This window comes from Manihot esculenta, chromosome 12 (genome assembly GCF_001659605.2).
Source record: "Manihot esculenta cultivar AM560-2 chromosome 12, M.esculenta_v8, whole genome shotgun sequence".
Taxonomy (NCBI): domain Eukaryota; kingdom Viridiplantae; phylum Streptophyta; class Magnoliopsida; order Malpighiales; family Euphorbiaceae; genus Manihot; species Manihot esculenta.
In genome coordinates this window covers 5,514,336-5,532,165 of record NC_035172.2, presented here as the reverse complement: position 1 = coordinate 5,532,165, position 17,830 = coordinate 5,514,336, and the positions used below count along the sequence as shown (strand labels likewise).

Below are 17,830 nucleotides of genomic sequence, written 5' to 3'. Positions count from 1 at the left end.
CGATCACCAAATTCCGAAAACGGGTATCCGATCACCAAATTTCAAACCCTACCCGAACCCGTGAAAACCCTCCCCGCCTGTAATTCCTAACTTTACCACTTGTGGTAGGTATTGATTTTAATTTTTTAAATTTTTTATTTTTTTTAAAATTTAATCCCTAAATTAAGTCTGATTTAAGAAATAATTTTTACATCAGGATTTAGGAATTAATTATTTTTTAACCCTTATTAAGCAAAAAGCCCGTTCTCCTTTTCTCTTCCTCTTCCTCATTCTCGCCGTTTTATTAATTGTTCTTTCGAGAAACCCAAAACCAGAGAGATTTTTTTCTTCGCCTTGTTGTTGTCGGAGAGGATCAGAGGAGTTTCTTGTTTCCATTTCAGTTCACAAATTTTCGCCTTTTTTAACGTGTTGCTTTCGGAATTTGCATATCTAGTTTGATTCATGTGAGATCTTGAGATTGAGTTGTCATCCAACTGAGACTCGTCAGGACCTGTTTTTGGGCACTAGAAAGAGAATATTGATACAGGAAATAAACAATGGTTCGCTTGTTTTTGTCGGAACCTAACTGGAAAGAAGATGGAGTTCGTGGAGATAGTGTCGTTGCCAAGCAATGGATATCGCTTTTGAACCAATTGGAATCCCTTATCTGGTCGTTGATGACTGCTGGCGGTCGAGCAGAAGCTCGTTTATGGCTTTGCAGTACAATATCAGGCATTACTTCCTTGACCTCCCGCCAGCAGCGGGACCTCTTTGTGAACTTACTGAGAACCAGGCCTACAAATCATAGTTTGGCTTCCCAGCTCCTGCAAATGATATTTGAGAAGCAGCCGCGGAAAGCTGGACCCATCATAGCCAAGAGAAGTTATATGCTTGAGAAGTTCTTTGCAGGCAAGTGGGTTTTATCTATTGGACAATTTGTAGTTTATAAATGCATTTCCTTGATGTTTACTTGTTTCTTGCAAAGATTCCTTTTCTGAAAGAATGTTTTCATGAGTTCAAATTGGCCTCTTCTCTATGTTTATATAGTGAAAGTAGCTTAATTGAATGCATGAAGTGAAACTATAAATCCTTTCTATGGATCTATGCTATTGATGCATGCAGGAAATCCAAAGCTTATAATGCAATGGTTTTCAAATTTTGCTAATGGGGGTGGATTGGATCACAAAAAGGGTGCCAAAGCATTATCGCAATTTGCATTTGTGAATCGTGATATATGTTGGGAGGAGCTTGAGTGGAAAGGAAAACATGGGCAATCCCCTGCTGTGGTGGCTACAAAGCCTCATTACTTTCTTGATTTGGATGTCCAACGAACAGTGGAAAATTTTCTTGACAATGTACCTGAATTTTGGTCTTCCACTGAGTTTGCTGAGTCCTTGAGAGATGGTGATATTTTGTTCCTTGATACCAAGTACTTTGTCGAATTTTTTGTTGGCTTGATGTACAAAGAGGATTCAAGAGATGTATGGGAAGTTATAAGTCAGTTTCTTATGAATGAATCTTTTTCCTTTTTGTGTAACCGCCTCCTTATCACTCTTGGAGACAGGGAATTGTTCACTGTTCTGGAATTGCTTCATACATATTTAAGCATGAATATGGAACCAGTGGATTTTGGTAACTCATCTTGTTGGCTTGAGTTTGCACTTTCTAGATTCAATGATTGTGAATCTTTTGATCAGCTGCTTCTGTTAAATGCTGTTATCAATCAAGGACGCCAGCTTCTGCGGCTTGTGCATGATGAAGAGTCGCAGGAGGAACAAACAAAAATCAAGGACATTGTATCTCAGATATGCACAATCTCAAGCACGGGAAACAGCTTGGATCCTTTACTGAATGAATGCTTCAAGATGAAGACAACAGAAGCAATTAAGTTCTTGGGGCTTCAGTCTTGGGTTATTCATTATGCATTATCAGACGAAAGCCGAATTTCAGAATCCTGGGAATCTTTATTTTCAAATAATGGTATAAGTTTCCAAAAGTCTGATAAATATGCAATGCTACATCACGTTGGATTGTCAGAAGAAAGTGACTATGAATTGGATAATGTTGCATCAGTTAAGAGAAAGCGCAGGAAGAAAAAGAAAAGTAGAAAAAAGAAAAGGAACTTTGATGATGAGGAATTCTATGAGAATGAGCTGCTGGATCTCGACACCTCAAATAATCAGCTAGGTTTGCAATCTAAGGCTGGAAGTTGGTTGCTTTCCACGGATGGATTTTCTGCATCATGGACCAATGTAAGTTAATCATCCGTATTAGGAACTATTTACTTTATTTTATCACAGCATTTCTTTTACCACTTCACTCTGTTAACTTGCATAATACATGTGAGGAATGTTCTATTATGATTATGTAGTAATCTAAAAATATTTCGAAAACATCTTCATGTGGCCTTTTTCTGATTAATCAAATATGCCTGAGATTTGTTGATCACCTGTTATTAAATCAATTGTCAATGTGTATTTTAAGCTAATTTTGGTTTTTCCTTATTGAGGTTAAATTTAGTACCTTTCACGTAGTTGGAAGATTAGTAATAGCTCTACCAATACTTTTTTGAGTAGATATTTTAGACGCGTGTTTCTCCGAGTTGCAAAAGTATTGATTGAAGTTAACATCTTTTCTGATAGTCTTCATCAGTCTGCCTGAGGCTTTATCTTAATAAATAGGTATTTTCCATCCTATTGGTCCTTCCTCTTGCCTCCATATTCATGTTGTGTGTAAAGAATGCTGATCTTAGTTAAGATACATGTATCCTTGTAAGAATGCACTTTCAGCTTAACTGATCATCAATTATGTTCTGCAGGTTGACTTGCCTGACCACCTCTCAAAGTTTTGCTTTTCTACATGGATGAAATGGGTTTTTGCTAAGTGATGCTGCTTACTATTTGCAGCATAGGTAGGACGTCAAGCATCATCTCTAATTCGATATCTTCATCTTGTCAAGCGAACAAGTGGGACACAAAATTCTTTTGTGCTTCTCCCAATATGCTTAGTCAAAATTCTATACTTATTAAGTTGCAAGATGAAAGGAATGCCATGATCAGGTCTTATGCATTTGTTAGTTTCATTTTGTTTTTCCTTCTTTAACATTTGAAAATCAATTCTTTTTCAGATGGGCAATATCTTGTTGCAAGCAGAATTCTTTCTGGTGCCATATCTGCTCAACTGATTAACTTAGGTAATTCATAGTATATCAATCATCATCAACTTTAGAGGTTGTTACATTTCAGTTCCTCATATTCAATTTGTTACCATAAATTAAAAATATTACATAAACATCCCTCATTCTTAAAAATGTTACATAAAAAATCTCTTAATTCATTTCCGTTCATTTGTCCATGGAACCGGTATGTGGCAGTATCACAGTGAAAATAGGAACTTAAAGAAATTAAACGTGCCACACAGCCAACACACTATCTTCTTGAGGTGTATCATGTATGAGGATAGGAAATATCTTATGTGGCATTTTCTATTTTTTAATTTTTATTTTTATATTGTGATACTGCCACATATCAGTTTTATTATAGAAATGAACAATAAATAGTGGAAATAATTTTTATACGACATTTTTAAATATTATAAATTTTGTGGTTCAAATTAAAGACAAGGAACTGAAGTGTAACTATCTCCAAATTGAGGGATGGTTAATATAAAATTACCTGATTAACTCGGGATCTGCTGGTGGAGTACATATGAGATGGTGTGTTAGCATGTCCAGACTATACTACGGAATCCCATGCTTTTTAGGGATTAAACTTTGCAGAAGAACATTTCATCAGCAATCATTACTGCCATAAGGTTTGAGATTTATGCTTTTTATGGCTACTTTAGACTTCAATATGAACAAAAGTCTCAAGTACCGAATGTTCATTGTCATTTTACTGCAATTTTTTTCACCTATGGCTAGGTTTCAGAGTGCAACCCTGCATACTGATCAATGTGAGGTGGGAGAGCCAGCCACACACATAGATGTGCAGGATGAAGAATTGATCAGAACTTTTTTGCTCGGAATCTAAGTACTTGTTTGGTTCACTGTAGAGATGGAATGAGAATTACTTCGTTCGGAGAACTCCGCAGCTCTTCCTCCCTCTCCCTCGCTCTTTCCCTGCCACTTATATCTGTGGAATCGGATTTTCTTAACTTGATGTGTCACAGATAATCTGCCTCCAGCTAGTGCACTGGTTTGCTAGGATTATCCCTTGATTTCACAACTCATAAGCTCTAGACTCCAATTCTGTAAGTTCAAGGTCTCAATGTTGTTACCAATTTCTATCACTTTTGAGATGCTTCTGTGACAATGTAAGAGAGGTTTCCACATCTATGTGGAACAAATTCGGTCCAAATTGCCAACTCAATGAACTGTAAAAACTTGAAAATCAAGCTATAAATATTTATGTACTGGTAAATTTTGTTCAGAATTTGCTATCCCTATCATTTCTTTCTAACGTTTACAGCTTTACGATTGGTTTCCAAGAAATCTTTTCTCACCAAAAAAACCACACTTAACTGGATCAATGAAATGCATGGACAAGCACACATGGGGATTGCAAGAAAGCAAAAACTTCTGCAGGAGACAGAGGCTCAACCAAAAGCATAAACTGGTCTAATGAACAGTTGATATCTAGTCCTGGTTAAAGCACTCTCAGCTCTCTTATCGCTTGGTTATGTGCAGATTTTCCAAGAATTCCACATTATATTATTCATCATTTTATTTTTTTAATTATTATTTGAAGTTTTATATTAATTTTTTAAATTTTTTTATAAGAATGAAAAAGATGTTTACAGAAGCTTATTATTTAAACTAAAGATTAAATAAAAAAAAATTCTGTTTTCTCATCAGGTAAATTAACTTTGATATTAATAAAATCTTTTGTAAATATTAAAATTGTCACATTATAATTTTGATATTCATATAAAAACAAATTAAATGTATTTTACTAAAAATTTAATAGTGTTAATATATTTTTTAATTGTTTATATATTCTGGTAGATTAAAGTTATATATTTAGAAAAATATCATAATAGAATGTATTTAAATTAGAACTTCTTTTAGTATGTAAATATTATAAAAATTTACTAAATCTATAACAACAAATAAATAATTCAAATATTTCCTATTATCTATATAGTAATTAATTTTTTTGAAATGCCAAAACTAAAATAAAATAAAAAAATTTCATGCGTAGATAAGTGTGTAATAGAGGTTCTTAGAAGCTCCAATATGTACGAAAACTTAAGGCGTCCAGGTCAATAGTTAGCCATCATCAATTATATCAAAAAATTATAACCATTGTACATAGGATAATACAATAAATTAATTGGTTAAAAAATTTATTACGTTATTATAAACAAACGGGTAATTTAAATAAATGGACCATTTTTGGTAATTTCAATAAACGGATCATTTAAATTTTAAAGCTTATAAGCTGACTATGCCAAACACCTTCAAAGTTAGATTCTAACTCTATTATTATGTTATTGCTTTTCTCTACTAATACTAATTTAGGTATCGAAGAGATTATCCATAATTAACCCATTTACATACAATTTCGCAGGTCCAATTCCAGTTGGAAATCCATACCTCCAATCTTTTTAGAATTCTCCATTGCAGCATCATTTACAACCACGCATAATTCACCATAATAATTAAACTTATTGCCTTTTTCATTTATAACAAATATATGTAACAACGTAAAAGCAAATGTTGCCCCCATCCATGTAAACGTCCTTATACTCTAAAAAGAAGTTTTCCAGACAAAGACATCGTCCAGATAACAAGGAGTTCTATTTATTTATTTACTTTACATGCCAATAGTCTTGCTAACACCAAGAGTATCGATAAAGTAATTGAACTATTCACCGTGGACAAATAAATCCCATCATGATTTGGAAAAAAATTCGGCATGTAATAAGTTTTGGAAATTTTTTCCCCTTGCTTTGGCAAGAAGCCCATAAATGACAGAATGTATCACAAGTGTACACATGTGCCAACATCTCACAGAGCTTCATTATCAGGCATCCATGGGATTGCAGTTTTTACAGCACCCAGGCCTACAAATACAATAATAAACGTAAAACTTAGTTGAATTGCATCTCGCAAAGCTTTCTTCTAAGCACTATTTAGCAATGTTGTTATGTATTGGTTATCTACTTGATGTATTATATATGGTAGACGGTAAATAAACAAATAGAAAACCAGTTGGCATCCTAATAGATAGAGACATGAAATAGTTCCACGATCACTGTTTGGACTCAGATTAATGCCAAATATAACTGTTAAAAATGAAGCAAAAATATAATTTATAACAGCAAAGCTCAAATAAACTCCATGATCACTGTTCAGATACTTCAATGCCTTTAAATACAAAGGCAATGCAGTTATAAAACAAAACCTTACAACTTCTAGGGGCTTGGAATGATACAATGACCAAGCCACCCCATCCAAATGATGGGCTAGAGAATTGTTTAGCTAGACAAGATGCAGTGGTGATGAGTAACTAAATCATGAATGCTAATATAATATTAGTCGAATACATATTTAAACCCTGAACTTTACCAAAAAAGTCTCATGGCATTTTGAACTTTGAAAATGTCCATGTCATATTTGAACTATTTAAAAATGCAATTAAGATGATCCCATAATATTAGTTTTAAGTTAGTGTGAAGTACAAACATACTGACATATACTTACAAGCACTAAATTGCTGCCCAGATTCAACATTAACACAAAGAACCTAAAAATAATAATCATACATTTTAAAATTAAAACTCATGTATATTTTCTACACTCAAAAAACCTCCTCTTTGGATTCAAAATATCTCCTCCTGGATTCAAATAAATAAATCTATAAGATTTAAATTTATATACATCATTTATTTAGTTTCTATAGTAAAAATTTTAAAGGGGACCAAATCAACCAATATTTTTTTTAATCGGGCCATTCAGGTTCAAAATCGGCAGTTTGAACCAGCCAGGTCTGGTGCAGTTAAGGAGGGGAGGCCTATAACTAGCCCCGTAATAAACAGTCCTGGTCCTATTCATGAACAGGAACCATTTGACCAGTTCCAGTCCCGGGTTTGACTTTGACTTTGGTCAGTCCTGTTCAAACTGGCAAGAGCTAGCCATGAATCCCAAAAATGTTCCCATTTCCCAAATCGGCAAACCCATCATTGGGAAAACCAACAAAAGAAGGCAGCACTTGGAAAATTATTGCTATGACACCCAGCAAAGAACCTCTGGAAAGGGGCAGTCAAGAAACCTCAGCAAGAAAGAAGAAAAGTGACCAAGAATTTACAGCAGATAGGAATGAAATGGGTAAGAGGTGGCAAGCATAACCTGGTTGATAGGAGTATGTAGTAAGAGAAAAAAAAAACAAATACCATAGGTCAAGATACGATTCCATTCATCATTAATATTCATCTAATTACTCATATTTCAAATGAGAAGTTCAAAAGCAGAACTATTTTTAACAGCTAGAAACAAAATATTACACATGAAACCAGGAATATTTAAAGGCACATGTTCTGAAGAAAAGACCTATGGATCATTTGTGTCTACATAGTAAGTAAACATAGTGAGAGGAAAAAGACAGTTCTTATTCCTACATCTAACACTCAATCAACAGTAATTCCATGACACATTAAAGGCTTACCTGATGAAAAATATAAAGGCAGGCTAACATACTTTGGACATGAGCTTCTTGAGGAATATATGTCTTTCATTATAGAGCCAACCACACAGTCCCGAGGCTGTAAAAAAGTTAACATTCAGAATGCAAACCAATTCGGACATGTAAAGGAAAAAAAAATAGAAATATATGTTATTTCGCAGAAAGGACAACTATACAGAGTACAGACACACAAGTATATGAATAATGCAAGATTAAAGTTTTCCTAGAACACCAACGTTAGCATATTTTTATCATCTAATCCATATTTTTACTGGAAATGAATTACTTCTTGGACCATGGCAAGGATATGGGTAGTTGGGTACATTGCTCGCCACTCAGTTAGACATAAGGAATGTGGGGGTGTGCTTAGCTGGTAAGTGATTTCAGAATGTGGTATGTGAACTTTATCAATTCAGTTTGCAGTATGTGAATTACTCTTGATTAATATAATCCCCAAGTCTGAAAACACCTTATCAAATAATAATTTCCTTTGAGTTTTATGATTTATATATTTTACAAGATTAATACTAGCAAAAGGAAAGCCCCAAAAGTGTTTTACTATCAGACTATGGGGTACACCAAAAAATTAGCCAATTGAAATTTATTTACCTTAAATTTTAACAAACTAGTAGTCCATATATTAGAAAGTGTGGCCCCAAACCAATAAATTAGTCATTGTTCTTTATAACTTCTATCATTCACTTACAAAAAATTAGCTCTCAATCATCTAATGCTAATTTAAGGAAGTCTCCTTCTTCTTCTTCTTCTTCAGCATTTTTTAAATTTCAGGCATTTACTTACCAAAAAATTGTTTCTCATTTAACGCTAATTTGATCTGAGATTCTTCTTCTTCTTCAGTGTACAACTACTTCCCCTTATTAAAACTTCATGTCCTTTTATTATCATTGCCATGGGAAACATACTTGCTAAGTCAAATGGAATATAATAACCAGATCACCAGTTTTAGCAACCTCGATGGCATACTAAGGAGATCCAAAAAGCCTAGTACTGGGTTCTGAGAAGTGAAATCCAGATCATGGTTCATAAATTCGAGGAGTGAATTAGGTAACTAAGATCTAATTTCTCCACAATTGCCAGAAAAGTAGGATAAAAGTAAGTGGGTATTCATAACACTTTTAAGATTCAAATATTGAAAATCTTGACCGCATAAGATCTGAGATTAAGCAAACTTAAAAGATAAGACTGTTAACCTCACAATTAGAGCCAAGAAAAAAACAAACTGCCATAATAATTTTTTCTGGCCTTCGGTGTCCAGAGTCTAAAAACAATGCAACTAAATGGTTGAATCAAAGACTCAAACATATAAATCTAAGCAAAAATAGAATTCTAACCTTGAAATCCTTATAGAAGCACAAATAAAGTTCCTTGACTGCGCCTCTTGAACAAACCAGTGATGGGGTAGTGTGGAAAGCATTCTCAATGGCAGAGACAATACCTCCAAGTGGATATTTTTCAGTATTTGAAGGAATATATCCTGCTTCATTCAGCACTTTCTAGCATCAGACATTACATAAAACAATCAGTAGTCAGTTGAATAGACCAGATACTTATACACACACAAAGATGACCTAAGATAGGAAATTCAACTTGTGTACAATAATCCAAGTACTTCAGTCAGAGATTACTGTTATGAAATACATTGGCAACTACAATGCAATAAGTAAATCAAGGAAAGTTAGCAACAAAGTTTGTTAACAAAGATAAAAAAAAACCTAAAAATGGCCTAGACGATCCACTATGTAGATACAACTTTATGGTTACAGTGTGAGGGAGTATTTAAGATCCTGACTTTGCATAAATATATAGATGGAGAAATTTAACTTCAAAGGAGCACTACAACATAATCTGTACTTTCTTTAATCTTGCTCTTTGTTTTCTGGTATAATGCTGAAGATTTCTGGTCATGTTAAGAGTCACAATTGCTAGGTAAAATGAATAAAATGTTTATAATGAATAAGCAAATGGGATTTCCTTACCGTGACATTATACTTAAAGAATAAATTAAGAACTGTTACAAAATAACTGTATTCATCATGGACAACCGGAGAGGAGCAAGTCCCATGCTTCTCTGCAACAACAAAAGGTAGCAAGAAGTTTACAAATAAAAACATATTCCATGTTGGAATGTGAAACAGAAATCCATATTTCACATGGATCCTTGAAATATATAAACATGCAGAAATTCCATCTAGTTGCCAGTATCATTAAAAACGATAGTGCACATGCGAAGGTGAGCAATTCTTCTAGTTGATACCTTTTAAGGTGAAACACCATGCCATCCCAAACAGATTATTGTTTTCATGGTTAGATGAAAAATATTTTCACAGTTTCCAATCATGTCATAACATTAAAGATCAATCATGTGTTTAATAATTGAACACATGTATAGTGTGACAATTACAAACAGAAGCCAAATATTGTCCCCCATTTTACAGACAATTGATCATCATATACATAGTATGGAAGATGCTAGTCACATTTTTCTTGTGCTGTCCTATCTTATGTAAAATCATCTGTCATTTTTGCCTCTTTATGTTTCTGTTAACAGCACAACAAAAACAACAGTTATTATAGAGAACTAAAAATCAATATTGTTCCCTAATCCATTTATTTCAACGAATTAGTAGGAGAGAAAGAACACCAGTTTGCACATGGCCCTTTGGCTTCTTTTTTTTTTCTTTTTTTTTTTCCCCAAAGACCCTTTGGTGTCTAAAGTTGTAACTTTTTCACATACGATAAATGCACAACATAGCCCATTTTTGCATCCCCATGAGAAGGCACTTGATGAGTACTCCCCTTCAGTTTATGTCCAAAAGAAAAGGTGGACAGTGAAGTCAATTATTTCATGTAACAGAGCAAAAGCTGAAGATCGTTACCCCACTGCCAATTGCCAATGCGCATTTCCCCATTCAGCCATCACCAAGAACAAAGTGTATTAGTTTTGAATCATGTGTATTAGTTTTGCATCATGGTAGAGGATGACTTAGAAAAATAAACAGTGACTATAGTTGATAACCACCTCATGTGCCCAAAATGATCCTTTTGTACCATGACAAGTTGATGATGAACCACAACTTAAAGTTGGCCAATACTTTTGTAGACCATCAAGCAAAGTTGAGATCTGCATGTATTAATTGGTCTGAGGCTCACTATATAACAAGAACTCATATGAAAACTAACAAATCCAAATCTAATACATGACACAAGACAGAGCTATATTTTAAAATATTTAAAGCAACTGATACATTGCATGCATACTATGTATCACTTAAATGTTTTTATTCTCAAGTGCAATGCCCATGAAATAGAATATCACCATAATTTTTCAATAATTCAATCACTACTTATAGCTACTTCTCAGTCCCACCATACACCATCAAGGTGATTCTTTCTAAAAATTATTTCCTAATATCTGAAACTCTACCAATAGGCATAGTCCTATCTACATGTACCAGATAACAAAGAAAAAGATGTAATAAAAATTGTAGTACAACAAAAAAAAAACATACCTCTTTTTCATCAAAATCCGATCGCCTACAACAGGCAGGCCAGGTTCCATCATTATAGTCAGGCCACAGCCCATCTGCAGTACAAGTATAGCTAACAGCTAAGCAAATTCCACAGATGCTCTCAGTGTATTTAAGAGAAGCATAAGGTTAAGTTACCCTCATACAGCAGCAAGAAAGACTAAAACCAGACCCACGAGGGAGAAAAATAATCGAGAACAGTTTGCTTGAAATGGTTTTAAAGTAAAAAAAATTGTAAGAAAAGAACTGCTCGCTAGCAAACTGTTTTTAATTTAATGGGCCATGATGATAACACAGAACAAGTCACTTTGAAATTTCCAATATACATACATACATATATATATAAAAGAGATGCTGAGAAGGTAAATAAAAATGATGTATTAAAGACTGAAAGTAGAATTTCAAAATGAGCTGGTGAAAGCCTTCTTTCCCCAGTATTCAAGAAAAAAAAAAAAGCCTCCTAAATGCCAGCAAAGCATCCCTAACCATCTACTTAGTCCTGATAATAAAGGAAGAAGAGAGTTATTTAATGGATTGCAACAATACAAGTCAACAAAAAATACTTACGGATTGTAAATTCAGTTGGAGCATTTGAACTGGGAAACAAAAACAATAGAAATATTAATTCCAGGTTTGCAATAGAAAAAAAAAACTATAACTCCAACTAGTTAAATGATCAACTTAAAAATAATAATAACAATAATAATCCAAAGATGTGCATGCCATACCATATAGGAACAAATGGATTAGAATTACTGAAGTGCATACAAGGAAACAAAAGAGGAAGAGTATAAACATGCATTATTTTAAAACCAAGAATAGCAATTGAGGTCTAAATTTATCAAATTACTGTTGTCAGGATCCTGATTAAGCAATAGAACGTTCTACAGAGAAGGCTTTGAAGTGCTAAATTATGGAATTATCGAAAACACCATTCCAATTCACAAATCCATGACTAGGCACGCAATCAAAATTACAGAATTTTCAAGGGTAGCAGTAATCCTTTGGCCCAGGTAAAAATTGACCCTAAAAAAAGAAAAAGGCTTTTCTCCTCATGATCACTCTATCAGAAAGGGGAAACCAAATTAAACTGATACATGAAAACAACATTGCCAAATTCGAATTTGAGACAACAAGATAAACTACAGAAGAATAGAAAAGGAAAATCAATTGATCAAAAGAGAAATACCCTCGGCAGCAAGCATTTGAGGAGCAGCATTGGCGAGTGCTCTGGCAGTAAGTGCCAGGCCATTGCAGAGCCAATTTGAAATAATCGAATTCTCTCTGTCCTTGTGTAGCGCGAACCTCCTCAACCATGCAAAACGACGCCGTCAAGAAGATGAGTAGAGGAAGCTGAAGATGAACTAGTGTTGATTTGACAGAGAGAGACGCCATTGCTAACAAGGAACTCGCCAATAAGGAAAGGAACAGGATAAATATAAGAAGGTCAGAAGGGTGTAACGGTCATTTAAGTAGCAGTTGCAGGATAAAGTGGTCCCCACATAGAATATGCTCATTTCGTTGCGAGCTGCAATTATTGAGCAGCTCGTTGGCTTAATCGCCGATTAATTTCGATTAGAATAATTACTGTTATATCCCTCCATTATAGTGAAAGTTTTATTTTAAAAAAATACTAATTAATTTTTATAATTTTATTTTTTTTATAATGATTAATGTTTAAATAATTTAATGTCTAAAAAAAGAGATATTACACAATTTTCCATTAATTTAATTTATTATTAGATATTTCAATTAAATATATAATTTCATTTTTCAAACTATGTACATATATTAATTTCAATTTTATTAATTTGAAATTTATTACTGTTTCAATAATAATCTTAATTTGTTTTTGTTTGTCTCAACTAATAATTTTTTAATTTATTAATTAACTTTTTTTGAGAATATAATTAACTTATTAATATATTTTTATTTGATATATTAAATATAAATTTATTAAGTTTAAAATGATTTAACAGTATTATTTTTTCTAGCTTAATAAAATAATTATATTTTTATTTGATATATTAAATATAAATTTATTAAGTTTAAAATGATTTAACAATATAATTTTTTTAGTTTAATAAAATAATATAAGTGAAAATATATATTTTAATTAAAATAAATTATATTTTAAAATAGATAACAAAATAAAAATGTGTTTAATTGAAATAAAGCATTTTGGAAAGTATTGAGTTGGATTAAAGAGTGGATGGGATCGAGTCCTTTTCGAATTGGATGCTCAGGTATTTATTATGTTAGTTAATTGTATTTTATTGGATGATTTATTGTCTTTTGGCCTCTTGGTTCAAAATTATAAACTACTTCTATCTAGTTATGAGGAAGCAAAATGTGTTTTTGTTCATAAATCTGTGAATGATATCGCTCATATTCTAGCAATATCGATTCATTCTGAGTCAGGTCAAGGAGTTTGGATTGATATTCCTTTTCCTCATATTATTTTTCTGTTCTCTTTGAATTAATGAAGTTTTCTTGTTTTTTCAAAAAAAAAATATTGCAGATAATTTAATTGGAGGAAGAAAAAATTATTTATTCTCCTAACTTTACTGAAATTAATCAATATCATTTTTTATATAATTTTGTTTTATTTATTCTTTAGTAGCTCTACTTATATTAATTTAATGCTCAATTTTTTAAAAAAAATAATGAATAAATTATATTGTAGTGTTTAAATTATATTATAATTAATAAATCAACTTCCATCTTTTTAAAACCAAACTTCTATTTTTATTTTATTTAAATATAAAGTGTCTCCATTTATTTCTCCCTTAATTTAAAAATAAATAATTAGTTAAATTTTTACAAAATTATTTTTTATTCCCACAATACATTATCACACCATACAACACATAAAATAAACTTTTACATTTAAAACTCAAATTGTTCACATTTCTTTCTCAAATTTATGTAATTTTTAATTTTGTTTACTTCAAAATTTAAATAAATTTAAATATTAAAATACTTCTATTTTTATACATTAAAATACATCAATCCTTGAAAATAAAATTTATATTGTAACGATCCAGAAATCGGACCGCTACCGGCGCTAGGATTCAAATCGACTTAAGGTCGCCGGAACCCGTAGCAAACCTACTATACATCCTGTCATACCTGATAAATCTCATACATGATCATACATTTTCATAAAAACTTAAACTTTTTCATACACCAAACTTAACATGTGTATACACTATAACTTAAAACATACAAACCCCATACTAGAGCCCTCATCAAATGCTCTAGTTGGGTCAACATATCATATGTCAAGTCTGATTCAACATAACTCAGCATTAAAACATTTCATATAGATCATGTACACAAAGGGATTAACCATACATTAGGACCAAGCACAATTCTAATTCTCATTTCATCGCTGTACAAAACCTTACATTACATTGCATTATTTTTCATACCATGTCCACTACTAATCTATTACATAACCAAAACTTTTACCCTTGACGACTTTCCGGTCTATCCTGAACCTGCAAACCTGGGGGTTAGGGAAAAGGGATGAGCTACAAGAGCCCAGTGAGCAGAACAATAAAAACAGTTTATAAACATATGCCATCATGAAATGCATCACATCACAAACAATTCATCACGGATGAATTTGTCACCAATAACCCTCTACATAGTCCAATTGTGCCAGGAGCGTAGAATGGGCCTCACTGGTCTTTCTTTTAACACCACATAACATAACATATCCAATGTGCCAGGGGTGTAGAATGGGCCTCACTGGTCTTTCTCTCACATCGTGCCAGGGGCGTAGAATGGGCCTCACTGGACTTCCATACCGTATCATAACATATCATATCGAGGGCTAATGGGTCATCCAACATCCATCCACATCAACATCATATTATGCAATGCATCATATTCGTGAACTCTAATGCAAAACAACCTAGTACATATCATGGCATTCATGATGTATGAACATGCTAAAAATTTCCTTTACTTTAAAACATAGTTCAGTTCTACTCACCTCTGACTGACTCTGAAACAGCTAGTACTGCTGGCCTCATCGGTTCCTCGGGTCCGATCCTACACAGGTGGACTCAAATGAGGGACCAAACAAACTCTAACACGACTCTAAACATCTCTTCAAAAATTCCCTAAAACATCATAAAACATGCATGCAAAACAGGCAAAGGAAGGCTGGACAGGGAACTTTCGACGGCAGATTCGGCGGCCGAAGGTCCCTCTAGAGCCGAAAGTCAGGCACTTTCGGGGGCAAGATTCGGCGGCCGAAAGTCACCCACTTTCGGGGGCAGGTTCGGCAGCCGAAAATACCCTCCAGAGCCGAAAGTCCAAACTTTCGGGGGCGAGTTTAGGCGGCCAAACTGCCTTCACAGGCAGGTTCGGCGGCCGAAACTGGCTTCGGCGGCCGAACCTGGGCTCTTCCAAAGGGCAGAACCCAAGCCTCACAAGCACATCCAGCCACTCCAAAACCTCTCAACTCACACCAACACACACAAAAGCATGCATAAATATATTTTCAAGCATATAGGGGCATAAAACTAGCCTATACCCCAATAAGCATCACATAGCATACATTTGAGCATAAAACTAACATAAACCCTAACATTTTACCCCTAGCCTAAACATGCATCAAAACCCCTTAACCCTTCATAAAACTTACTTAAAAACATAAAAGAATATAGGATCTACACTTACCTCTTGAAGATCGAGAGGAGATATGATCCGGGGGTCTCCAAACTTCAAAACTTGATGTTGAGCTCAAAAATCTTCAAAACCAAGTAAAAACTCATTAAAATTTGAAGTGATTGAAGGAGAACAACAAATTGATCATGGAAAGGTGAAATCTCATCTATGCCCGAAAATAGAGAGAGAAAACTCGCCCATTTTCGGACAAGGGACATTTTATAGGTGGCTGGCCAGACCATATTCGGGGGCCAAAGGTGCTTCCGCAAACTCCCCCTGTTCGGCGGCCGAACCTGGGTTTTCTTCCTTGGTCTTTTCTTTCAAAACTCAATTTCTTTCTTCGTAAAATCCATAAAACATGTAAAAACATTTTAGAAAATCTTTATTTTACACTTCTAAAAAGTTTCGACATCCGAGAAATTCCGGATTCTAACGAAGATTCAGACAGAAGGTAGGAATTCCGATGCTGGGTCTAGCCGGGTATTACATATATTTTCCATAAATTTCTTATTATTTTTAATTTTTTAATATAAAATTAAACTAATCATATTCACTAAAAACCATATCCTAATAAAAATAATTTAAAATTTTTTAGTTTGCTGTCATTTCTCAAATTTTTTTTATAAAATTCAATCAATTATAAATATTTAAATATTTCACATTTTATATATTAAAACACGGTCCTACAAATAAAATTTATAATTTTCTCAAATTTTTTATCACTTTTAATTTTACAAATAAAAATTATAATTTTTTCAAATTTTTTGTTTCAACATTTTCATTCCTTCAAACTTTTTATATAATTAAAATATTTTTACTATTACGGGAAATAAAAATATACAAATAAAAAATAAAATTTTCTAATTTTCTAATACACGTCCACTCCTCTCCAATTTTTTTAAAGCAATTTTAAATCTTCTTGACTTTTTTCACATCGTAAAATGTCACATAACTATTTAAAATATATATTTCTCTACTGCAACTATATTTTAGATAAAATAATATTTTAGACAAAAAAAATAGAGAGAAAAATTAAGGAATTGTGTTTTTAAATATAAACTCTAAATATATTATAAGGTATAATAAGGATATTATAAAAAAAAATTATATTTTATTAGGTTTAATCAGTCATTTGCATTTAAACTAATAAAGAAATGGATAGAAATATCGTTCATTTAAATAAAATAAAAAAAAAATTAAGTGTTCGATTTTAAAATTATAAAAATTGATTAGTTAATTATAATATAATTTAGAGATTAAAAAATAATTTATTTAAAAATAATTTATATGTAAAAAAAAAGAAATATATATTTTTTAAAAATATATTTTTTAATTTTAATAAAAGCAATAAAAATGTAATATTAATAAATTTATAGATAAAAAGTTTAGTATTATTATCTTTTGAAATCATTTTACTTAAACAATTTATGTTTTCATTTGTACATAAAATATTTTTCTTCTATAATTTTTAATATTTTAAATATAAAAAAATATAGAAATAAAGTAAAAAAAAAAGAATTAATAGCAAAAGGTGAGGCTAAGGTTCTGATAAAAAAAATAATAATAGCAAAGTGAGGCTAATGCTCTGATTTATTTTACTGAAAATATTTTTTAGAAAAAATATTTTTTATTTTTTTATGTTTGAAACATTTAAAAAATTTAATTAATAAAAAATATTTTATAATAATATAAATATATATTGATAAATTAATTAGCTTTAGAATTAAAAATTAACTAATGAATTTTCTATTTTATAAAATTAAATAATAAATTTTCTAATATTTAATTTTCCAACTGTACCTTTTTTTTTCTAATATTTAATTATTATTTATAATTTTAAAAATCCAATTATGTCCTTAATAATGTTAATTATGTTTAATGTTTGATATATATGTAGGATATGAGAGATGATGAGCTGAGCGTGGAATCACACAC

At 32.2% G+C, this 17,830-nt stretch overlaps 2 protein-coding genes across 3 annotated transcripts; one reads left to right on the top strand and one right to left on the bottom strand.

The window, feature by feature from the left end:
- The first annotated feature begins 219 nt into the window (after positions 1-219).
- LOC110628434 lies at positions 220-4,417 on the top strand. Of its 2 annotated transcripts, XR_006348052.1 has the most exons (5): positions 220-888; positions 1,102-2,231; positions 2,798-2,890; positions 3,107-3,792; positions 3,902-4,415. XR_006348052.1 is itself a non-coding variant. In XM_021775082.2 (4 exons), exons 1-3 carry the CDS (start codon positions 537-539, stop codon positions 2,864-2,866), a joined length of 1,551 nt encoding a protein of 516 aa, XP_021630774.2. In that variant the 5' UTR covers positions 220-536; the 3' UTR covers positions 2,867-2,890; positions 3,107-4,417. The 2 variants fall into 2 exon arrangements, 1 of the variants encoding a protein (XP_021630774.2); XM_021775082.2 differs by having other exon boundaries at positions 3,107-4,417.
- A 1,294-nt stretch (positions 4,418-5,711) lies between these two features.
- LOC110628251 (ribonuclease 2) lies at positions 5,712-12,636 on the bottom strand. Its single transcript, XM_021774821.2, has 9 exons — positions 12,402-12,636; positions 11,780-11,808; positions 11,195-11,268; positions 10,705-10,806; positions 10,562-10,565; positions 9,662-9,753; positions 9,017-9,178; positions 7,647-7,743; positions 5,712-6,045 (listed from the first exon to the last, which is right to left on the bottom strand). The coding sequence occupies exons 1-9, from the start codon at positions 12,605-12,607 to the stop codon at positions 5,990-5,992; spliced, it is 822 nt and encodes a 273-aa protein (XP_021630513.2). The 5' UTR covers positions 12,608-12,636; the 3' UTR covers positions 5,712-5,989.
- Between the last annotated feature and the right edge of the window lie 5,194 nt (positions 12,637-17,830).